At 36.7% G+C, this 26,128-nt stretch overlaps 1 protein-coding gene across 1 annotated transcript in view; it reads right to left on the bottom strand.

Annotated features, from left to right (window-relative positions):
* The window catches only part of LOC107661718 (rho GTPase-activating protein 26-like), a 96,868-nt gene that overhangs the window by 23,059 nt on the left and 47,681 nt on the right, over positions 1-26,128 (bottom strand). Inside the window, exons 9-18 of the mRNA XM_016451464.1 lie at positions 25,660-25,760; positions 22,732-22,826; positions 14,689-14,767; positions 12,855-12,891; positions 12,611-12,676; positions 12,444-12,518; positions 10,817-10,901; positions 8,125-8,183; positions 5,674-5,779; positions 2,189-2,348 (exon numbers count right to left, since the gene is read on the bottom strand). Coding sequence (XP_016306950.1) covers positions 2,189-2,348; positions 5,674-5,779; positions 8,125-8,183; positions 10,817-10,901; positions 12,444-12,518; positions 12,611-12,676; positions 12,855-12,891; positions 14,689-14,767; positions 22,732-22,826; positions 25,660-25,760 — 863 coding nt within the window. The remainder of the gene's footprint in view (positions 1-2,188; positions 2,349-5,673; positions 5,780-8,124; positions 8,184-10,816; positions 10,902-12,443; positions 12,519-12,610; positions 12,677-12,854; positions 12,892-14,688; positions 14,768-22,731; positions 22,827-25,659; positions 25,761-26,128) is intronic.

The following is a 26,128-nucleotide window of genomic DNA, read 5'->3' as shown; positions in this document are numbered from 1 at the left end:
GTAAAAATCTATTCATATATGAATCGCGATTCTGTCTTCTAACGATTCTAATGGATTCACAAGTTTCAAAATCAATGTTCTAAAGCAGCGGTGCTCAATCCTGTTCTTCGCGTCGCCCTGCTCTGCACACGCTCTGCTCTGCATCTCTCTCTCATTCAGATCATCAGCTCAGTGAATACACTTATTTTCACATACTATAGCTATGAGAAGCGTTATACATGGATGCGCGTGCGGTTGCCGAACTGTATTAAAGCTTTAATCAGAATAAAACCGTATATTAAAAGCTAACATAAGCAGTAGCATTTACAAATAACAGTGTATCTAAAAGTATCTTATCTTGTAAATGTATCTTAGACGTGCGCTAGAGGCGGTTTAGCCAGTCACAACACACTGGGCCAGCTAATCAATCAGAGCCCATTGTGTATTTCTGAGGGCGGGGTTTCATAAAAACAGGAAAAGATCAGCCCGTTTTTCAGAGAAGGGACAGAGCTGTGTGGAATAAAGGTAAATTATGTGAAAAATAATGCGTTTTTTTTTTTACGAAGCATTAACACATGTTAGACTGCACCCCATAAACACAATCAAGCCTATAAAAAAACAGTCAACCACCCCTTTAACTAAGGCTGCCCTCGACTAAGGATTTTTCTAGTCAACTAGTAGTCGTTCATTTTAAGCATTAGTCGACTAATTGCAGGTTTATTAATAAACTATTTAAATCATTATAATGAGCCTTTAATTGCCTACATAGCCTAATAAGCGCTCAAGCACATGCATAAGGCTTGCCACAGCGCACCGGCAGAAGTAATGATTATGAATGCGTTTGGAGCGTTTGGACGTCCTGCCCGATGTACTGTATTACCATAGACTAGCCGTTAACGATCTGTCCATCATGGACTGCGTGACTTCGCCTGTGGATTTTTTTTCTTTTATTTTTTTTCTGCGATTAAGCGACTTATACAATTTTAGTCAACCAAGCCTCTTCTAGTCGACTAACGATTAGTCGACTATTAGGGGGCAGCCCTAGTATTAGTAATGTACTAGGCCCTAGTAATGTAAATGGTTAAATGTGTAATAGCGCCCCCTACCATATAACAGTGAAAACAACAATGGTAGCGAAAGAGTTAAGGATTATGAGGTCCAAAAAAAAAATTTTAATTAATTAATAAAAAAGAGGTGAACTTATGCACCTATGAATTTGCAAAAATATCAATAACATTCATTTAGAGTTTGACGTTTACAGTTTACAGTTGACGTTTTAATGGAGCTTACAAGGAATAAGAGCAGTTTGGGCACTATCTGCTATTATATACGTACAATCTCACATTTATGGATCATACATGTTTGGAACAACATGAGGTTGAGTAAAAGATGCTAAAAAAAAACCTGAATTATTCCTTAAGAATGCTGAGAAAGAAAGAAAAAACTTGTGAAAATGAATTTATGGAGGTCACAAGTCTTTATGCAAAGCTGTATGCAAACAGCCTATTGTGTGTTTGTGAATGAAAAGCTTTTGGAGGATCAGGTTTATGTTACAGTCAGTCTAAGTTTTGTTTCCTGTTGTACATAGCTGTGTGTGTTTGTTGAGAGATATGGGATAGGTAGCCATCCATGCTTTTGAGCTGAAGCTGAAAGATTCATTACAGGCTAACCTCATTCAAAGTGGAACATATGTGTGTGCCGTGTCTTTAAGGGGATGAGACATGGGAAGGTTAATTGTACAGGTCATAGTGACAGTCTTGATCTTGAAACCCACCCACTTCACCTCTTCATGCAGGAGGAAGTGACCCTATGTCTTGTGACGGGGGGCTCATCTTAAGAAATCAGCCTTCAGCCGATTTGCATGTTGCCATGGCAACTACTCTCATCTGCTTTACCCTTTAAGCCCCTGCCGGGTTTGAAGTTACCTTTTACAGCAAATACGGCCTGAGTGAGTCCCTCCGAAAGGGTCTCGCTGCTGGATAAAGCCCCCTTTAATAGAGCAATTACATCCTTCATTCACACCTAGGTGCGAGCAACACAGCTCGTACACTTAAAAAATAAGTAACCAACTGACAAAAACAACCTAATGAGCCATTTAACTCATTAACTCGCAAATTTCGTCGTTACCAATAGAGTTAAATGGAACTAACGACCATAGTTATTTTGGGAAACGCACCCCTGGTCAGCTAGTAGTCATTCATAAACATACCCGTTCGTGGTTCTCGATCAGGATTTCTACCACAATGTTCTGGAACTTGATGTCCATGATTGCAGCGACAGTCTCTTCCTGAGGCCTCAGCAGCGTAGGGCCGAACACTACGCCGAGGTTAGCAACCGTCATCAAATTTTGCTGGTGGTGACTGGCCACTCTGATGAGAGAGTAAAACATCTGAAATCATTTACTTCTTATTGTAGTGTAGTGCTTTTCTGTATAGTTAGCTTTATTGATAACAAAAATAGGACTGTAATAACTAATCAATAAAATCAACAAAAAATAATGGAAATGTTCTTTGTTAAATTTGCTGTAAAATATTATGCATTCTTAGGTTCCACTCTATATTAGGTGGCCTTAACTACTACTGTATGTACTTACATTTAAATTAATCAGTTCATACAATGCACTTATTGTGTACATACATGTCTTTACTTCATACTTATATATATTTTTTAAATACCTGCATGTAATTACATCTGCAACTAATTTCTGTAATTACATTTATAATTACACTGTTGACCCATCCCTTACACCTTAACCCACCCTTAAACCTACCCATACCACTAAACCTGTCCCTGACTTTACCTGTATCCCACCTCAGTAGCAGCAAAAGTGTTTTGCAATACAATACGAACACAATAAGTACATTGTACTTTTTTGATGTAAGTACATAGTAGTTAAGGCCACCTAATATAAAGTGGGTTATATAAATATGATATATAAATAATATAATATAAATGTAAATGACTAAATAAATATAAAATGTATTTAGTAAATTTACCATACTTGAAATCCTAAAACACACACAGACACACAAACTGACATAGAAGATCACTGATGATCGAAGACATCACTGAACCCTATAAAGCCTACTGTATCATACTTGATACACAAATATCTAAGGCTTCCAAATTACTTGAAGAAAATTTGCTGAAAAACCTGTTGTACTTCTACGTAATGCCTTCTGTTGACTGATTGAAAGTTTATACTTAGCAAGTAAAGGCTTTTAGTATCAATCTAAAAATATCCGTCTTCAGGTTGTGGTACATGGTAGGCTTGCCGCGATAGATGGTGCTGACGGTGATACCGTTGTTAAGCCGCAACACCGTTGTCCACCGCGTCACCGACCCCCACCGTCGTTTTGATTTTTTATAGTAATAAAAATCATAGTTCAGTAAAAGAACAGACACTACAATTAAAAAATGAACGTGGATGCTCAATGCAGCGTGTCGAACGGCAGTCACATCTCAGATCAGATTTCATTTATCCAGTGAGGAGAGTGAGTCGAGCTGACTGACAAGAAGAGGGAGGTGAGACAGACAAGACGATGGCGCATGACTTAGTTTCGAAACGAAATGCAAAAGCGCCTGTTTGGCAGTATTTTGGATTTTGAAAAGCCTGTTGACTTCTGCCGTTTATCTAAGATGATTTTGGAAGTTTTTTTAAACATTCGTTTTTTATTTAATTGGTTCCACAGTGTTAGCTGATTATTAGTTTATTTAAACTTTGTGCAATTTATTTATTTTATTTGTCATCAAGGTGTATGCCGTGCCTCCAAAGCTTTCTTATTCGTTTTGCTAATAAACGTTCTACGTTTCTTTTTTCCAGTTTTGTATACCTATTTAAACTTTATGTAAGTTATTTGTTATTTTATATTAGGCATAGCCTGCCCTATAGCATGGTGTACTTTTATTCGTTTTGTTAATAAAAGTTCTATGTTTTATATATAGGCTAAAGTGAGTTTGACGTTTTATTTTGTTGTTGCATTCAAGCAATTGACGCAGAATTGCCGCTAAATCGAAAGTGAAAGTAAAATGCGCACGGTGCTTTTACAAGCTATTTAAAAGCGAAGGAAAACGAGGAAGCTATTTAAAAGCGAAGGAAAGCGAGGAAAAGAGGGAACGCCCCTGCCCCCACGGTGATACCGGTATTATCCGTGTTGTCACACGTCGATTAACCGGTGGGAAAATTTCCTCACCGTCACAACCCTACTACATGGGTCTTTTTGCTGTAAAATCTTAATTATTGGCTATTCTTAGTAATATTTCAAGACGAATACTAACTGGGCTGAAAAAATTTTTTTTTTTTTGAAAAATCACATTACAATGCGAGTTTTGAATACGATACATCAGGCTTTTGAGAAATGAATACTTGTACATTTTTCAGTCATTGAACTGCATTGCATTATGTTAAAACTACAGAGCTTTGATCATGAAACAAAGCATTTAAGTATCATCTTAATAAGACATATTATTGGGAGATATAGAGTGACAACTGTTTTTTCTATGCATTTGATATAAGTTGTCTGCTATACTGTTATAAAGATCTCATTGATTTACATTACAAGATATCAGAATTGTATCTTACTTTATGGGCATATAAATATCTTCAAACAATTCTCCAATATCATGAGCCATAAAAGCTTGATATATCAAATATGAAAAAAAAAAGATTGTCAAAAGTTTCAATAAACTGTTACAGTACATAAAAACAGTTCAAAACAACAGGTTTTAAACTAAAGCATACTGTCTAATTAAAAAAAAAGGACAAGGCATGTGATACGCCCCCACTTCAACTTCCTGTCTCATAAGGAAATATGTCAACACAGGAAGTATCATTCTGTTCATCAAGTGATTTCATGTGGACTTTAATGGTGTAGCTTTTTAGGGTTTTGAACCTGCAAACTTTACAGACTGTCGTCTGGTCAGATATTAAACTACTCTTGCAGTTACACAAGTATTAGTACATTTTATATTATTTCAATAGGTAATATGAACATTTGTTTTTATACTGATTGTGGCAAATTAACCTCAAATCAGTATCAAACAGCTGTAATGTTTGTGAATTTGATGAGCAAGCTAAACAGTCCTGCTGTAAATGATGATTCAGTGTCAACAGAACCCAAGGTAAAACCTTTACAATTATTTCTTCTAAGCAGCATACTGTCAATATTAAACGATTCCCTTTGAACCTTGTTTTTCACTGCTACTGTCAGATGAAACTAGTCATTCCACACTACAACATCATTTCCAAACTTGTCCTGAGGGCATACAGCAAAGTGAGGCATTAAATCCGCATGCAAAGTGGATGTTAAACTTCTACTTCCTGTAATTCTTTTGGATTATGAATCTGATCTTTTGCATCAAGCTGCTTTGCGTAAAGCATTTTCACTCTGGAGTTTTCCGTAAAACTCCAAAATACTCCTCGATCTGCCAGCGTCACTGAGGAACGGCTCCGCAGAGCTCGGCCGTCAGGGTGTCAAATTAAACTCGCACAAAAGAAAATGGAGCTAGGAACGAGAGATGGAAGAAAGGACAGGTGAAGGAAAACAAGCCACTCTTTTCAGCTGGGCAAACACAAAGGGGAAGTTAAGGCCTTTATTACCATCAGCAGGGTTGTGGTTTTTACAGTGGAAATCCTCTTAGGTCTTTGCTGGATTTGTATCACAGTAAAAAGGGGGCGTCAACACCAAAACTTACTTGGCCAAGTGTTTCATAAGAAGCTCCAGCATCTGGCGGTTCTTCTCCGGGAGACGGTGCACTATGGAGTGGATCTCTGCCACTCTCGCCTCGGGATTGTCCAGTTCTAGGAAGACAGAGAAAGAGGAAGCGAGAGAATAAGCGGTTGCAAAGGAAAAGCACATTTCCTTTTGCTCCGCATGAACTGTAGGCGTTTTACTGCTGTGTTTGACTCAAGTGCATTCGCAGCAGGAATGGGAGTCCAGTCTCACTGTGTAAATTTTTAAGTACATTTTAGCGTTCACGGACACATTTCATGTCTGAAGCGTTGCATGTGTTGCTGATGTAGTTAAACAGAACAAAAGATCCCATTCCTGATTCTGTGAGGTCACTTCCTGACACAGTCTGGACCCACACAGACACATTATTCCAATTAAACTGACATTAATGCTCACGTGTTTGTGTCTGCCTTGTTGTAAAAGCACAGTGTCACCTAGTGTAAGTGACGGCTACAGCAGTGTCCATTAAGGGCAAAGCTAAGCCGCCAGATGCGGCTCTTAAAGGTCACTGAAATATTAGAGTGATCTATCTGGCTGCCATGATATCCTAATAATCCCCAGTATCAAGAGTACAGCGAGAGACGAGAGGTATAAATGAGGTTGTTTAGACATGACAAGGGACAAAAAATTAAATTAAATTAAATTAAATACAATTAAAAAATTGCACTGCAAAAAAATATTTTCTGGTTTTCTAGTGTAAATATTCAAAAAATTTTAAATCAAGATTTAACTTAACAATTTAACTTAACAACACAGCAACATTTAACATTTACTTAAGAAGCAAAATGACTTAAGATATTTAGTCTTCTGTTCCAAAAATTTTACTTTTTATTTTTTTTGCTTAAAAAAAGAAAAAAATATCTGCCAATGGGGCAAGAAAAATACTCTTGATTTGCTCTTGAAGTAAGATTATTAGATTATTTTTCTTACCCCATTGGCAGATATTTTTTCTTGTTTTAAGCAAAAATGAACAGAATTTCATTTTTTTTTTCAAGAAACAAGACTTAATACCTTTATTTTGCTTCTCAAGTAAATGCATCTTGATTCAACAATGTTTATATTTTTACACTAGAAAACAAGACAAAAATACTAAGTAAGAAATTCATTTTTGCAGTGTGTGCATAATTATATTTTTGTAGCCTCAACTTCATTGCTTCATTGGAGATGCCACAACCCAAATTTGTTTTTTTTATATAACATGGTATAAAATGTAATTATAAATGTGTGTATTATATAATATATATATCTTCAACACAAGAATATATTGTCTGAAAACAAGTCTTATTATCTTATACACAAAATATAGATTAAGAAAATTATCTGTTGATAATACAAAGCGTTCAAATATTGAACTGCAAAAAAAGACAGCACATAACCAGACCAGACACTAGACATTTGGTCATGTTGAACAGAAACTGAACCTTTAGACCGCGCACACAAACATTTTCACACTTTTTTGATTTTCTCTTATCCTCCAGTTACATACACATTCACATCGTCTCTCACTCCCGTATTCCCATCTCTCTCTCTCTCTGCTCATGGGCAAACTCCAGATGGCACCTTGCTCTTTATCACATAAATGGCTCACATAGACAGGAATGAACTAGGGGAGGGGTGGAAAAAAAGAGAGAAAATGAAAGGCAGAAAGGGAGGGGTGGAGCTCTCTGAGAAAAAAAGGTTCATATGAGGACAAGGGCCTAACGTAACCCTTAAGGACTGGCCAAAAAAAAAGCACAGAAAGAAAGAGAGAAAAACAGAGACAAAAAAGGGAACGATGGTAGAAAGCAAATGAGTTAAGATGAAGATAGCATGAGATACAATGCAAAAAAAAGCATCTTAGTAATCAGTCTTGTTTTCATGTACAAAAGTATCCAAACATCCTTAACACAAGATACATTAACTTGAGCAGCAAAATTACCTTTCAGAGAATATTTATTTTAGCATTTAATATCTGTAATTATTTTTTCTTCCTAATTAGTTAAAAAAAAGTTTCAATCATTTTAATAATTTATGAAATAATTGTAATAATTAAATATTTTAAATAATTTTAGCAAATAGTTTTTTTTAAGTAAAAATCTAATAAAATTTAATTAAGTTTGTGCTTAAATCTAAATTGTGAAATTTCTAATTGAAGTCAGTTTTTTGCAGTGTGAAAATCAAAGTTTATGGTACAAAAGACGATCTGGAAAAGAAACAACATCCCTTGGTGTCTCAGACGAAAGCCGCCACATTGTAAATCCATTTTCTTTCCTCTACACCTGTTTCTTGTTTCTGACCGCGTCCTATTAGCTTGAACACTCCTACTCTGCACTGTGTCTTATCAAATGGTCGAACTATAGTCAAATAGTTTCAAATAGTCAAAATAGATCAGAGAAGGGGAAATAAGGCCAGAGCGGTCCAACCAGACACTCACTGGCTGCTTTGATGAAGCTCCTCTGGTACTGGTATGTCATGAGAGGGGCCGGCAGCATCCTGATAGCACAGAAGAAGAGAAGAGATTAGCGATTAGATAACAGACCGAAATCGACAGTCAGACTCAAAAACAGAAGATATCATGGCATCGAGACAGAGTGAACTGAGAATATTTGGATGCATGAGGATTATATGTCTTCCTTTACCGTTTTAAAGTCGTATACTACTTATTTGCTAACTTCCGAGAGGTTTTATTTTTAAACCTGCAGACTAATTTGTAGATTACTATTAGCAATGTTGTTGAATTACATGAATAATCAAGACTGTGTGTTAGACTGTATTTTTATATTTTCCGACAAAAACGTAAGTGGTAATTGCAATATCTCATGTTTATAACATGATTGACTATATTTGTATATATATTTTTTAATAATTTTCTAATTGCTAATGCCAAACTGCCAAGGTGCTAGCATGTTGTGGGTGGTCGCCAGGCTGGTGTCATGAACACATGGGTTGCCAAGCTCTCCCTTGTGAAAAAGAAGTGCACTTATTAATTGTATTGAATGTGCACTTGTAGTGTACTTCAAATCTTAAAAGTATATTTTTTTAAAAAGGCAGCAGCTATTTGCACTGTGTTAAGTGTTAATAGCGATAGAGGCTATTTACACTAAGTGAATATAGTTTTGTTTTTGCGATATGCTATTTACACTAAGAGCAAATAGCTATAGATTCTATTTACACTATGTTAGCAGGATTTTCTGTTATTTATACTATTTGTTGCAAATAATGGCAATTATCTGCATCTCAGTATTGTAGTACACATTATAAAACAGTATGCAATAATAATGTATTGAGTGTAAATTATAATTTTAATTCAAATTATTAAATGGATGCCACCATATTGGGACAATAAAACCCTCCCTACCTACCCGATAGTTTATTTTCAGCTTTTCAATTATTTCCTTCATTTTTATTGAAAATAAAATGCCTTTCCGATGTGATATGAGATTTGAAAAGGGAGAAAAAAAGTTCGGCAAAATGCTGGTTTGCGTGTCGTTACAGTTGATTGGGCCTGCGGGAGTTTGGGCGGGAGTTTGATACCGCGGCTCCACCTCACAACACTACTGCGCAGACTCGGGCTCCAAACGAATCTCTACTGCACAGATTCGGGCTCCAAACGAATCTCTACTGCGCAGACTCGGGCTCCAAACGAATCTCTACTGCGCAGACTCGGGCTCCAAATGACGTCATTTACTCAAGATGGCAGCGGCCATACTGAGATGCTTTGGCTTCACTTTTCTATAGTGGAAGGAAGTGGAGACGCGTCGTCCATCTTTTTTTACAGTCTATGGTTCGAACCCGGGTTGTTCGCGTCAAAAATGACTATGGCACGTGCTTTACCATCTGCACCACTGGAGCTGATGTTTGATAGCCGTCTTTTGTAGTGTTGACTAGCCCAATCACACGTTGGTGGGAGGAGTTAGTGTAAATAGCCTCTTCCAACAAGGCGGGCTATTTGCACTTAGTGTAAACTCCGTTAAAGAAATGAACTTGCAGATAATATAATATTAAAGAAATAATGTCCAGATAAGTGTACTTTTGCAAGTGTTTAAGTACACTTTCATGACTATGTTTCTTAACACACTTAAGTACATTGTTATGTACTTGAAATGTTACTTATCATTATACATAAATCATTACGTCTCAATAATCTTTTGTCATGCCTTAATAAAAACATACTCAATTTTAATGTTTAAACTAACATACTAAATCATATTCAACATAATTATGCTTTCAACTGTAATGTTATTTGATTACAGTTAAAATTAATATATTTTAAATGCACTTTGAAAATACTATAAATACATACAAGTTTCAATAGAAGTGACATTAAAGCATATTTTAGTTTATCATAATTGCTTGTCGGTGCATTTAACAGTGCACTTTAAGCATATATCAAACACTTAAGTAATTATGAAATTACATATACAGATGTACTTAAGGCCCACTTACTGTAAGTGGGTAAGAAACTCGACTTGACACACTCAATATATGAAGTCTTAACTTTGTAACTACTTATACTGGTAAATAAAACAAAGTTATATGACATTAAATATTTCTCATTCTTCAAATGCTCAGCATAGGCCTACTAGCTTAGCATACTGCTAGCTTGTTAGCGTTCTAGTTTATTAAATCTATCATCTTTGATCATTTGTTAAGACCATGCAAATAATAAAAAAAGTGATGCAATAAAATTAATTTTAATTAATATATTTATTGTAAATCATATTTAATAAAATCAGCTGCTGTACCATAGAGAGAACAGAGAAATGATAGCATACAAACCACAATTAATGTCTATCCTACAAGCACGACTGGACTCATTTGCGCTAGGGGACTCAATTGTTCAGTATGCAAGTGTTCTGAGTTTATTTTGTGGGTTCTTACAGTATGTAGTTGCCGGAGTGTTTTGCATGGTATACTTACCCTGTTGAAAAAAACAGCATATGCTGGTTTTTTCAACAGGGTAAGTGAACAGCCCTGAGTATAAGCAATTGTAGGACTGATGCCTTAGCGGTCAAGCGAACTTTTGAGACCGCAGGAGCCAGTTAAATTAAGACAGCTAACACACATTTTGTGTAATATAGCCTGGTTGTTGTCATGTGGTCATGTGTGAAGGGGCAGGTTGGTACCTGAGGTAATGCTTTATTGCACTGGTGATGGTCTTGATCTCCCATTCTGTGCTGTCCAGCTCCACATCTGCACAGGTTTTGGGGTCTAGAGGAGAGTATTACGGTTAGACGGCAGATTTAGTTTGCAGGTGACCTCTGTTGAACCTTTGGAATTACCCACTCAGCACAGTGCCAGTATGTGCAAGCAAACTATGCATATGTGTGCTGGCAACAGCCAATCAGCATCAAAATCGCAAACCGTTTCCTAAAGCAAAACTGTCAAAGTATATCATTATCACTCTGAGGCAGGCAGTTAAATACTGGTGATCTGGTGAGTAACACAACAACATCAAAGTCTATTCATTCTGCTTTCACTGCAGGGTGTGACGACATTCCTGTCACTTTTTGCGTGAAGAGGTTTGCGTTTGTACTTAAGCAGCTGAGAATAATGGTTCCTTGCAAAGTGAAGTTTTACACACAAATAGGCCTTTAATACTTCAAATAAGTCTGTATGATATTAGTTGAGGCAGATGTGCTTCGAAAGTGCAGTAAAAATATTGTAATATGGGAGGGGCATGCATGAATTTTGGCATAGTGACCAAAAGCAAGCTCAATGCATTGTAATCAACATACCTGTCTGTACGAGAGCACTGCATCATGAAAAAACTCGGTCGCTCACGTAATAATCAATATATCTGTCTACACTGCATGGGAGTAATGCGACAAACCAAGACACATTCCATTATAAATCAACAAAGCTGTCTACAGTGATAATTAATGTGACAATGTGACAACTAGAGCGCTCACATTACAATTAACAAAGCTGTTTGAAAAAATGCAAGTGATCACTGTGACAACTAGTTACCAGGGTCAATGACAAATAAGAATATCCATGATAAAGAAAAGGAAAACCTTTTTAACACACGTGTCAATTTCTTAGAAATGTACTCTCTTCTATACATGCTGGCTTTATATGGTTTTGAAGAACCTTTATATTATTTTCAAATAAAATGTTTTATTTAATGACACGTGGTGTAGCCATCATGAATAAAGTAATAACATATTTTAGTGTATGTTTAAAAATAATTCTTATTATGGAAATAATCAACTTTAAAAGAATATAATTAAGTGTGAAATTGAATGTAATGTTTTCAAACACAATTGCATGTTGTTTGCAATTAAAGGGATAGTTCACCCAAAAATGAAAAATCTGTCATTAATTACTCACTCCCATGTATTTCCAAACCCGTAAGACCTTTGTTCATCTTCGGAACACAAATTAAGATATTTTTGATGAAATCCGAGACCTTTCTGACCCTGCATAGACAGCAACGCAACTGACAACTGTAGGAGTGAATTCTAGCACTGTGATTTTGGCTATTCCAATAAAGCATTCGGTATACAGCAAGAACATAATACTGGTACAGTGCATTACGATATTTCTATAAATTCAGAAGAAATGTGAAAAAAGTGTACATATTCTAAGTTAGCCTAATTATCACTCTCAGGACAGACACTGTGTTACTCAAAACAGTTTTAAGCCTGAGAAATTGTATATGTGACATTTATGGCTGAAATTCTTTTTCATGTTAATCTCCTGGTTTCATTAAAACAAAATGACCACCAGCAGCGGAGTGCTGATTCTCACCCATGGCCAGGCTGAGTAGTTTCTGCACTCTGGAGTTGACACCGACGATCCTGTATAGCCCCTGTTCATCAATACCTGTTAGAGAAAACCATAGACTGTCACACTTACTCATGTACTGGTCACCATCAGACCTCTATTTCTGAACAGAAAAACAACAAGAGGTGTACCTCTGGTTTCTATGGCATAGATGAATTTTTTGACAACGTTGAAGCCGATGACATCTAATTGAGCCACTTAGATAGAAAGTTCATTAGGAGAGGGAAAAAAAAACATCAATACAACTTCATGGTAAAACAAACAGTAATAAACAACATGAAACCAGCATGATAAGTGTGTACGATTCTGTGATTCAACTGAATTATGTTTTTTTTATATATATATAATTTAAAGGACTGAAATAGCACTACTTACTAGCTTCATTCTGGCTGTCACGATTCAGGGTGTATATCTGAGAGACAACACATTTTGGTCAAGTAAATGGCTGTTAAAACAGAACAGCTTCGGAAAAAAAAAATGTACATAACAAGTACAATTTTATGGTACCAGCTGAGAAGCCATCACAGCACACAATACCACTGCCTCATCTGCACTATTTTACATGCATAATCTGTTCACTAAATGCTTTTGAAAAGCTTTGTCACACTAAAAGAGTAATTTAGCATGCTAAGACATCATGGTTTTGTTATAAAACTTAGTGAGCTGCCTAGTACATAGGCAGCAGTTTTGGTGAGAAGGCAATATCAAAATACACGACAACCTCAGTGAAAAAAAATCTAAGATAGTGGATGACTCAAATGTGGATTATGAATATATTGATATAATTCTATATCTATCTATAATCATGACAACCCTCAGAACATTTTAAGCATGCTCCTGTGTGTGTGTAAGATATGCTGCTGCTGCATGAACAGGCATACATAAATCCAGTAGCAGATCTAGACAGGTGGAGCTGGGGGAGGTGGAGGTTTTCAGAAGAACTGCACCATTTAGAGTTTCATGACTGAACTAGATATTTAATTCAAAGCCAGTTAACGTTGATAACAAATATTCAAATAAATAGAAAGTTTACTATTTAACAAAATATTTGTGTGCTCTATGAATTTTCATGCTAATTAGGGCCTAGCAGCATTCTAACAGCAAACTCTATTGAAATCAGTTTGTTGAGCGTCCTGTGTGTTTTTGTGATAAGCACTAATTGAGCTGATGCCTAAAGAATGTTTCATCAGTAACTGATAATGTCCCATTCAATTAGCATGCTGCCCTTAAAGGTCTATGTATGTAGTACTCTAGTGAGGCAGCTCACTAGATTATGGAACAGAGCCTAAATCATCCTACAATACATTACAGATTCAATTATGAAGCCAACACTCACCACTACTTTTGAATTCAGATAAAAAAAAAAAAAATGGCTAAAGGCCCGAATATGCATATTTATGAGACACAATATGTCTCAAGAATATGCATTCAAAATGAGAATGCACTTTATCTGATGCACAGGAGTGCCAAGCATGTGAAATACTCTTAAAGGGTTAGTTCACCCCAAAATGAAAATTCTGTCATTAATTACTCACCCTCATGTTGTTCCAAACCCGTAAGACCTTCGTTCATCTTCGGAACACAAATTAAGATATTTTTGATGAAATGTGAGAGCTCTCAGACCCTGCATAGACAGCAATGCAACTGTAATGTTCCCAGGTCCAGAAACATAGTAAGGACATCGGTAAAACAGTCCATGTGACATCAGTGGCTCAACTTCAGTTTTGCGAAGCTACGAGAATATTTTTTGAGCGGAAAGAAAACAAAAATAACATAATTTATTTAACAATTCTTCACCCCCGAGTTACGTCTTCCGCCATTTTGGAGAGTTCCCAAGAGCGTAATCGACGTAATCAGCATTGTTTACGTTCATCGGAGAAAACGCGCGCATGAACGTAATCTGCGTAATCAGCGTTGTTTATGCTTGGATGCCATGTTATGGAAAGCGTGCGTATGTGTTGTGATACTCTAAGATGGTGGAAGACGTAACTCGGGGGAGAAGAATTGTTGAATAAATTATGTTATTTTTGTTTACTTTGCGCTCAAAATGTATTCTCGTAGCTTCGCAAAACTGATTTGGACGGGTTTGGAACGACATGAGGGTGAGTAATTAATGACAGAATTTTCATTTTTGGGAGAACTATCCCTTTAAGATGAACCCTATCATGTTAAAGAGCGAAACAAATTTCCGATGTCTCAGATAAAGTACCGGTTCTCTTCCGTCCATGGCTTCCATCCAGAGTCTGCGGTCTTCCTCTGACAGCGCCTGCATGGTGATCACGCCAGGCCTGAAACATGCACACATCCACACGCAAGCATGCACAGCGGTACAGTCAACATGCACACACACACACACACACACACAATTCTCCTGTGATGCATGTATATTTACAGGACACTGTTAGTTTAAACACTAGTGAGCGTGTGTGTTTGAGGAAAATTCATTTTCTTAATGTCTTAAAATAATTGTGCTTAATTGTATTCAACATGCACTTGTTGTGTACTTTAAATCTTAAAAGTATAGTTTGAAAAAAACTGTACTTGCAAATAATATAATAATAAGGAAATAAAATGCCACTTGCACTGAAGGTGCACTTAAAGAGTACATTTTTATGATTTTTATGATTTATGGTTTCTTTACACACTTAAGTACATTTTTAAAAAAAGTAATATTGTCAAATTAAAAGACATTTTATAATCTTAAAGTAAGTAAACTTATTTGCATGTGTTGAACATATTAAATCATATCTAAAGTTCTCGAGTATAATTTTAACTAAACTTAAAAGCAATTTAGTTAAACTAATTGCATAATACATTTTCATTTAATTGTAAGTAAAATGCAATTAAGTGTTCAGAAACAATGCATTTAATTTTTACCAAGTACATTCTTTTGAAGTACAGTATTTCTGTAATAAGTACCCTTTTTTAAAAGTATTCTATAAAGTACTTTTTCACAAGTGTAAACAAACACCCATTAACTATTCACAAATGTATTTTACACAAAACACACTTCAATTTTACAATAGCCTCCAGCTTTTCTGATTGCAAACTCACAAAAACACTATCCAAACACCTTCCCATATGTCGGCTTTGCCAATAAAAAAAAGGACATCACATACACAGCATTGGATACACAAAATGACATCGTCCCCCACACCAGCATTGCACTACCACATTGTAAATTCATCAGGGTTTTCTGACCACAAACTCAATTAAACGGACCCAGTTCTATTACCCTAACTCTGCCTGACCTGGCATGGCCTAACCTTCAGTTGTCACGCTAGATAATGGTGTGTGAGTGTGTGCTTCTGATTTACTGATAGAGCTGCCATACTGAAATATTAAGAGGTTTTCCAACACACGGCACGGTAAACTGGCTCTTGCTGGCTCTTCTATGCTAAAGCAGAGAAAGGGTTTTGCTTGGTAAAATAAGAGCTGTATTAAAGCACTGGACTGTTAAAAGACGGACTGTCTGTACTGTAATTTTGCAAATCATGAAATATGACCCATTTGTTCAAATAACGTCATCAATATCTGGTATATATCTACATTGGTTACCATAGTAATGATTTAAATGTTCACACAACTATAAAAGAGTATTTTTGAGAGTAGCTGTTGGTGTGGAAAGAGAAGATGGAAAACTAGGAATTTTTCCAAGGTCACTATGACACATCAATACCAAGCAAAATGAGTTCATTCGGACACGTCTATAGACACTACATAGCATTACCCCATTCTTAATGACTATTTTTGTCATTGTTCTTTTCAAAAATATCTGTATAAATATTTTCAAGTAAAAACACTATATATAATGTACAGCGTGCTGAACATTATACTGTATATAATGTTGCGACATATACACTTAAAACACCTGAATCTGACCATTCATATGGAGAAATATTTTCTAAAAATCTGGCTACATTTTTAAGAAGAATTTTTAAAAGGATTTCAAACCACATGCAAATTTGCTTTGTATCGTGTATAAAAATAGGATTTCATGTTTTTTCCCCAATAAAATTAAAACTTCTCCCATTTTTAAATTAAAACTTTTTTCCAGTACAATTTATATATATATTTAGAGAGAGAGAGAGAGAGAGAGAGCTAGATAGATAGATAGATAGATAGCTAGATAGATAGATAGATAGATAGATAGATAGATAGATTTTTTTAAGAACTAAAACTGCATAAATTTAAACTTTTTTTTTTTTCTGTTTTAATATGTATTCAAATGTAATTTATATTCATGACGGCAAATTGGTTTAATTTAAAATAAAAGTTCTATTTTAATACGTTTCAAAATGTCATTTATTTCCGTGATGGCAAAACTGAAGTCTTTCGTGTCATTCTTCAGAAATGTTTCTAATATGGTGCTTAATTATTATCAAACATTACGTTGGCTTAATTATTAATATTGGCTCTTATTATAAATCTTAAAAAAAGTTTTTGTTTTTCAAAATAATTTCCTAGACTTTTGTGAAAACCGTGATACTTTTTTTTTCAGAATTCTTTGACAAAAATAAAGTTCAAAAGAACAGCATTTATTTCAAATAGAAACCTTTTGTAATATTACAATTGTCTTCAATTTCACTTTTAAATAAATGCAGCCTTGGTAAACTTTTGATGATAATGTATTTCCTGGATTCAAATTATTATTCTTGCAAATTCAAACAGTTTATGCTTAAGATTCAAATCTTAGTGGGGAACGGGGGAAAAAAATACATAATGTTCTCTCTACAGCCCTGAAAGACAGCGGAGATCAGGACAACTAGATGAGCCCCAGATACAAATCCCCTGTAAAGAGCTTGTCTCAGACGACCACCGGGACAAGACCACAGGAACCAGATGAGTCCTCTGCACAATGTGACTTTGCTGCAGCCTGAAATTGAACTGCTGGTTTCGTCTGGCCAGAGGAGAACTGGCCCCCCGACTGAGCCTGGTTTCTCCCAAGGTTTTTTCTCCATTCTGTCACCGATGGAGTTTTGGTTCCTTGCCGCTGTCGCCTCTGGCTTGCTTAGTTGGGGACACTTCATTTCCAGCGATATCGTTGACTTGATTGCAAATGATTGCAAAGATACTATTTAAACTGAACTGAGCTGGATGATGACATCACTGAATTCAATGATGAACTGCCTTTAACTAAAAAATTAGTGTTTACTATTGTCATTTTGCATTGACACACTATTTTCCTAATCAATGCTGTTCAGTTGCTTTGACACAATCTGTATTGTTAAAAGCGCTATATAAATAAAGGTGACTTGACTTGACTTGACTCTAGAAATAAATCTTATTATGTGACACAGTTTTGCTGGGATGCGGGATATTGATTTTTTATATATATATTTTTGATTACACTGTTGTGTCATCAATGCTTAGAGCATCTTTTGGCTTAAATGTTAAGTGTAAAGAAATCGGTTCCCTTCCCCTGCCTACAACCATAAGATGGCCACTTTATTTCTCTCTTCCTAGTTACTGCAACAGTTTTGACAGGTCGAAGCTATCTACAGTGCACTCTCTTCATGCCTGGCAGACCTAGTCCAAATCTCCACCCTCTTTCCTGAGCAGCAGCCAGGAAGTGTCTCCCACTAGATGTTACGTGGACCAAAGCACCATCTGGTGGCAGGCATGCTCATAGTCAACTCACCGGTCCACGGCTTCAATGTCAAAACAGAACCTCTTCTCGATGGAGTCTGTTTTCCTTCTGGTGCAAGATTTCAGCGTAAAGCTTTCCTCATCTCCCTGAAAAGTAAAACATGGTTTACTATAGGCCCAAATTTTGGCACCACATTTTCAGCATTTCACTTATTCGGCTTTTATGTGAGCCTGGACGGCCGACAGGAAAATGTGACAAGATGTTCTATATTTACCAACTACACTGTCATCACATAAATGAGTATATAAATGAATGATAAAGTGTCAGGTTACTCCCTATCTTGTTGCAAAGTGTGGCCAAGGAATGGGTGTTCAAATGCGGCCAGCTATTTTTATTCCAACACTTCACAGCTCTTTTACCGACTAGCAACACATTACACACATACCTCTGGAGTTCATTTACCAGAGCGCTGTCGTTCTCTCCTTCAGTGACCTCCTCACTTACAGTCTAATTGTTTCTATCACGCCACTCTGCTAAGTGACTTCTCTCTAGTTTTTCTTCTCTTTTCACATTGCAGAAAAGGCGATAGCGTAATGCTAGCGCAAGGACTAGATACTAAACAAACTGAGTATGCTTACAGAATGTAATGCCTGGAGAGGTGAAACAAGGGTCCCTGTGAGCACATTTAGTCTACAATAAGTCTGCAAGACTGCATATATATATATATACACAAAAAATTCACTTTTTGGGACAAGGTCATATTTTCAGCGATAAAAGCGTTAATATTTGAACTCTTCGCATTCAAACCCTTAACCTGAAGTATTACAATTTGGTGCATAACACATCCCACATCATTTGTGCTACAAACATGACTTATGAAATTGTGTGGCTTGTTGGGAAGAGCTGTGCTAGCCTATTACTGTTGTAATTGATAAGACTAACAGCTGAAAAAAATCTTAATTTGATGATTAAAAGATGAACGAAGATCTTACGGGTTTGGAACGACATGAGGGTGAGTAATTAATGACAGAATTTTTGGGTGAACTATCCCTCTAAGTACCTTGCATCACTATTAACTATTAGTAAGCAGCAATTAGAAGTTTATTGAGGTAAATGTCATAGATAATAGTTAGTTCATACTGAGAACTGGTCCCCAAGCTAAAGTGTAACCCAATGTTATTCACTTCACCTGTCAGTGGTTTTAATGTTGTGGCTCATCAGTTTATATCACTCACTTATGATAATATCATGCCAAATATGTTGAAGATTGGTGGACAGGCAGTCAATTTGTTATCTAACAACTGGTTTCCACACAGTGTGCTTAAAAAATATGAGCTTGTGATTCCTGCTTGTAATCCCTCTAGCCAATTTGCCTGCTAAGCCTCCGTTATAAGTCTATTACTGTCATGACAACTCTCAGAGGGATTGGCATGGTAATGTACTTGACAATGTTAATGTATTTGGTCTTGGCGGAATAGATCTGTTACGCTGCTGCTGCGGCAGAGCAAGTACCGAGACTTGCTACTGCCAATACATCCACAACATGCTGCTGTGAGCATGTAAGAAATACTGCTGCTGCACTTATAACAGATATGAATAACCCCTATATAGCATACATGAATCACCTCGTAGCAGATCTATACAGGTGGAGCTGGGGAAGGTGGAGGGTTTCTGAAGTGCGCTGCAAACTGCTACGGCAATATTGAATATTGAGCAGCGAGCACATTGGCTACCGATACATGAAGGAACCAATCAGCTGCCATGTGACAATGATGTCGCCAGGTCAGATTGAGTTAGACCTATCGGACTGTGCCATCTAGAGTTTCATGCCAGAACTCTGTATTTACTGTAAACATGTTCATTTTAACTATCTGAAGGATGAGCTGAAATGACTGTTGTAACTGACATGTCACAGATGCAATACATAAACATTGGGTTGAAAACCAAAACAGAATAGTAAATGAAAAATGTGAAAACTTATATGATGTATAGAATGTTTATTGTTAATGTTTATTAAACTGGGACAAAAAACAGGATTCTAATTCAAATGTAAAACTGACGAATTTGATGAATGAAATTTCTTTTTAAGCACTAAATATAATATGTAAATATATACAGGGGTGCACATATGTTTTTCAGTCAGGTTCTCATGAGAGCACCTGGAGATTTGGTTTGGTGCTCATACTGCACATAGTGTGACCAATTAAATATAACTATAAAAAAATAATAATGAATAATACTAATAATAGTTTTATTGAACTTTAGTTATTTTTTTAAATAAAATAAATAAAGTGTAATAATACTATTATATTTTATAAGTGAGTATTAAATAAAAATAAATAATTTTATAGTACTCTATAGTAGCTGCTGAGTGAAGCGCGTCAGTGAATGAAGCGTCACACTTTTGCATTTTGCTGTGAAACTATTCAAATTCCAACTCAAGAATCGAAATATATTTTTGTCTGAAATTTACCCACATTATATTAAAGGATTTTTGTTTCAACAGAATGTGCATTTCCTTGTAAACATGTCAGCAATAAAATAAACTATGCAAATCACGAAAGAATATTACTCTGTATTCAATTTTTATTTTTTTTAATGACAATAAAACACATTTTCTGTTTGCTTCTCTCTTGCGATTAGCAGGTTTGTGTGTCTAGCACGGGGTAGTAGTGTCTGGTCGGAATGTAATCAGGTCGCATGCAGTCCCTGGTGCGAGAGTCGTGCTATTGACCCTGCGTGTGTGGCTGTGCAGAGCGGGACGGGCACAGAGCCAGGTGCCGACACTGGTGACAGCTCAACGATGCGATACGCAGCTTCTCGTGCCAAGATCAGAGTCTTGTCAATGCCAGCATTGAGGAACAGACACGTGGCTTGTGCCAGTATCCACTCTCCAATCCAAAGGTTACACATACTGCTGAGTGAAAGGGTGCGAGAGGGACTGTATGTGACAGAGAAAGAGAAAAAATAACTACTTACACTTTTGGCCCCAGACTTCTGATCAAACAGCATCATGGTCATGCGTTTGGGCTCTCGGTGATAGATGCAGTAGTACTTCACCCATGTGGACACGAAGGAACCTGATTTAGTAAAAAAAAAACAGGGAGCCATGTAAGAAAAAGACAGATAAACAGTAAATGGATCACAGAATTCAGTGTTCATGTGCCTCCAGAAACAGGGTTGGGAAACACTATTTTAAGCAATTAAAGTTTTGTGTGTGATAGAGAAGGAGAGATATGGTAAACGCTTTGAAGGCTTCGATTATGTGAAACTTTGAAGCAATTGTGGAAAGGAAAAAAACAAAAACTGAGTGAAGTGAAATTTAATACTGAGCAAGAGCATAACAGTTGCCGTCCATTTTTTCACAATCTTTGGTTCTTATTCATTTCTTAATAGGGATTTCAAAAAATCTTCAGTAAAAAGCTCAAAGCCATGTAATACCAACACAGGTTCATCGCAAATCCTCGACATGTACATGTGCAAAACTTCAAATACGTAACTATATGTTCAACACAGTGCAGTTTCCAGCTGAATTTTGAACACTGGAGGCAGTAAAACACCAACATTTTTTATTTATTTATGATTACCAGAAAATCAATTAACAAGGACTTATTTTCATGCCACTTCTTTGCACAATACTTTGCTATCACCTTAAAATACCTTTACCATAGTGCATGATTTGTAAACCAATAAATTTTTTAATGGACATCACATATTCAGCTCTCTGTGTATGGATTTTCTGCTGTAGTAAACTTGCTCGGTAGCTCACCTGGTACACCAGTGCACTTGCAATGCCCCCAGATACAAATCCCCTGTAAAGAGCTTGTCTCAGACGACCACCGGGACAAGACCACAGGAACCAGATGAGTCCTCTGCACAATGTGACTTTGCTGCAGCCTCAAATTGAACTGCTGGTTTCGTCTGGCCAGAGGAGAACTGGCCCCCCGACTGAGCCTGGTTTCTCCCAAGGTTTTTTCTCCATTCTGTCACCGATGGAGTTTTGGTTCCTTGCCGCTGTCGCCTCTGGCTTGCTTAGTTGGGGACACTTCATTTCCAGCGATATCGTTGACTTGATTGCAAATGATTGCAAAGATACTATTTAAACTGAACTGAGCTGGATGATGACATCACTGAATTCAATGATGAACTGCCTTTAACTAAAAAATTAGTGTTTACTATTGTCATTTTGCATTGACACACTATTTTCCTAATCAATGCTGTTCAGTTGCTTTGACACAATCTGTATTGTTAAAAGCGCTATATAAATAAAGGTGACTTGACTTGACTTGACTCTAGAAATAAATCTTATTATGTGACACAGTTTTGCTGGGATGCGGGATATTGATTTTTTATATATATATTTTTGATTACACTGTTGTGTCATCAATGCTTAGAGCATCTTTTGGCTTAAATGTTAAGTGTAAAGAAATCGGTTCCCTTCCCCTGCCTACAACCATAAGATGGCCACTTTATTTCTCTCTTCCTAGTTACTGCAACAGTTTTGACAGGTCGAAGCTATCTACAGTGCACTCTCTTCATGCCTGGCAGACCTAGTCCAAATCTCCACCCTCTTTCCTGAGCAGCAGCCAGGAAGTGTCTCCCACTAGATGTTACGTGGACCAAAGCACCATCTGGTGGCAGGCATGCTCATAGTCAACTCACCGGTCCACGGCTTCAATGTCAAAACAGAACCTCTTCTCGATGGAGTCTGTTTTCCTTCTGGTGCAAGATTTCAGCGTAAAGCTTTCCTCATCTCCCTGAAAAGTAAAACATGGTTTACTATAGGCCCAAATTTTGGCACCACATTTTCAGCATTTCACTTATTCGGCTTTTATGTGAGCCTGGACGGCCGACAGGAAAATGTGACAAGATGTTCTATATTTACCAACTACACTGTCATCACATAAATGAGTATATAAATGAATGATAAAGTGTCAGGTTACTCCCTATCTTGTTGCAAAGTGTGGCCAAGGAATGGGTGTTCAAATGCGGCCAGCTATTTTTATTCCAACACTTCACAGCTCTTTTACCGACTAGCAACACATTACACACATACCTCTGGAGTTCATTTACCAGAGCGCTGTCGTTCTCTCCTTCAGTGACCTCCTCACTTACAGTCTAATTGTTTCTATCACGCCACTCTGCTAAGTGACTTCTCTCTAGTTTTTCTTCTCTTTTCACATTGCAGAAAAGGCGATAGCGTAATGCTAGCGCAAGGACTAGATACTAAACAAACTGAGTATGCTTACAGAATGTAATGCCTGGAGAGGTGAAACAAGGGTCCCTGTGAGCACATTTAGTCTACAATAAGTCTGCAAGACTGCATATATATATATATACACAAAAAATTCACTTTTTGGGACAAGGTCATATTTTCAGCGATAAAAGCGTTAATATTTGAACTCTTCGCATTCAAACCCTTAACCTGAAGTATTACAATTTGGTGCATAACACATCCCACATCATTTGTGCTACAAACATGACTTATGAAATTGTGTGGCTTGTTGGGAAGAGCTGTGCTAGCCTATTACTGTTGTAATTGATAAGACTAACAGCTGAAAAAAATCTTAATTTGATGATTAAAAGATGAACGAAGATCTTACGGGTTTGGAACGACATGAGGGTGAGTAATTAATGACAGAATTTTTGGGTGAACTATCCCTCTAAGTACCTTGCATCACTATTAACTATTAGTAAGCAGCAATTAGAAGTTTATTGAGGTAAATGTCATAGATAATAGTTAGTTCATACTGAGAACTGGTCCCCAAGCTAAAGTGTAACCCAATGTTATTCACTTCACCTGTCAGTGGTTTTAATGTTGTGGCTCATCAGTTTATATCACTCACTTATGATAATATCATGCCAAATATGTTGAAGATTGGTGGACAGGCAGTCAATTTGTTATCTAACAACTGGTTTCCACACAGTGTGCTTAAAAAATATGAGCTTGTGATTCCTGCTTGTAATCCCTCTAGCCAATTTGCCTGCTAAGCCTCCGTTATAAGTCTATTACTGTCATGACAACTCTCAGAGGGATTGGCATGGTAATGTACTTGACAATGTTAATGTATTTGGTCTTGGCGGAATAGATCTGTTACGCTGCTGCTGCGGCAGAGCAAGTACCGAGACTTGCTACTGCCAATACATCCACAACATGCTGCTGTGAGCATGTAAGAAATACTGCTGCTGCACTTATAACAGATATGAATAACCCCTATATAGCATACATGAATCACCTCGTAGCAGATCTATACAGGTGGAGCTGGGGAAGGTGGAGGGTTTCTGAAGTGCGCTGCAAACTGCTACGGCAATATTGAATATTGAGCAGCGAGCACATTGGCTACCGATACATGAAGGAACCAATCAGCTGCCATGTGACAATGATGTCGCCAGGTCAGATTGAGTTAGACCTATCGGACTGTGCCATCTAGAGTTTCATGCCAGAACTCTGTATTTACTGTAAACATGTTCATTTTAACTATCTGAAGGATGAGCTGAAATGACTGTTGTAACTGACATGTCACAGATGCAATACATAAACATTGGGTTGAAAACCAAAACAGAATAGTAAATGAAAAATGTGAAAACTTATATGATGTATAGAATGTTTATTGTTAATGTTTATTAAACTGGGACAAAAAACAGGATTCTAATTCAAATGTAAAACTGACGAATTTGATGAATGAAATTTCTTTTTAAGCACTAAATATAATATGTAAATATATACAGGGGTGCACATATGTTTTTCAGTCAGGTTCTCATGAGAGCACCTGGAGATTTGGTTTGGTGCTCATACTGCACATAGTGTGACCAATTAAATATAACTATAAAAAAATAATAATGAATAATACTAATAATAGTTTTATTGAACTTTAGTTATTTTTTTAAATAAAATAAATAAAGTGTAATAATACTATTATATTTTATAAGTGAGTATTAAATAAAAATAAATAATTTTATAGTACTCTATAGTAGCTGCTGAGTGAAGCGCGTCAGTGAATGAAGCGTCACACTTTTGCATTTTGCTGTGAAACTATTCAAATTCCAACTCAAGAATCGAAATATATTTTTGTCTGAAATTTACCCACATTATATTAAAGGATTTTTGTTTCAACAGAATGTGCATTTCCTTGTAAACATGTCAGCAATAAAATAAACTATGCAAATCACGAAAGAATATTACTCTGTATTCAATTTTTATTTTTTTTAATGACAATAAAACACATTTTCTGTTTGCTTCTCTCTTGCGATTAGCAGGTTTGTGTGTCTAGCACGGGGTAGTAGTGTCTGGTCGGAATGTAATCAGGTCGCATGCAGTCCCTGGTGCGAGAGTCGTGCTATTGACCCTGCGTGTGTGGCTGTGCAGAGCGGGACGGGCACAGAGCCAGGTGCCGACACTGGTGACAGCTCAACGATGCGATACGCAGCTTCTCGTGCCAAGATCAGAGTCTTGTCAATGCCAGCATTGAGGAACAGACACGTGGCTTGTGCCAGTATCCACTCTCCAATCCAAAGGTTACACATACTGCTGAGTGAAAGGGTGCGAGAGGGACTGTATGTGACAGAGAAAGAGAAAAAATAACTACTTACACTTTTGGCCCCAGACTTCTGATCAAACAGCATCATGGTCATGCGTTTGGGCTCTCGGTGATAGATGCAGTAGTACTTCACCCATGTGGACACGAAGGAACCTGATTTAGTAAAAAAAAAACAGGGAGCCATGTAAGAAAAAGACAGATAAACAGTAAATGGATCACAGAATTCAGTGTTCATGTGCCTCCAGAAACAGGGTTGGGAAACACTATTTTAAGCAATTAAAGTTTTGTGTGTGATAGAGAAGGAGAGATATGGTAAACTCTTTGAAGGCTTTGGTTATGTAAAACTTTGAAGCATTTATGGAAAGGAAAAGAACAGAGTGAAGTGAAACGCAATACTGTGCAAGAGCATAACAGTTGCTGCCCATTTTTTCACCACCTCTGGGATAAAAGGGATATATTCATTTCTTAATAGAGATTTCAAAAAATCTTCAGTAAAGAACTCAAAGCCATGAAATACCAAC

The sequence above is a fragment of the Sinocyclocheilus anshuiensis genome, unplaced genomic scaffold, assembly GCF_001515605.1.
Source record: "Sinocyclocheilus anshuiensis isolate Anshui unplaced genomic scaffold, SAMN03320099.WGS_v1.1 scaffold207, whole genome shotgun sequence".
Lineage (NCBI taxonomy): Eukaryota > Metazoa > Chordata > Actinopteri > Cypriniformes > Cyprinidae > Sinocyclocheilus > Sinocyclocheilus anshuiensis.
This window is presented reverse-complemented; position numbering and strand designations above follow the sequence as displayed.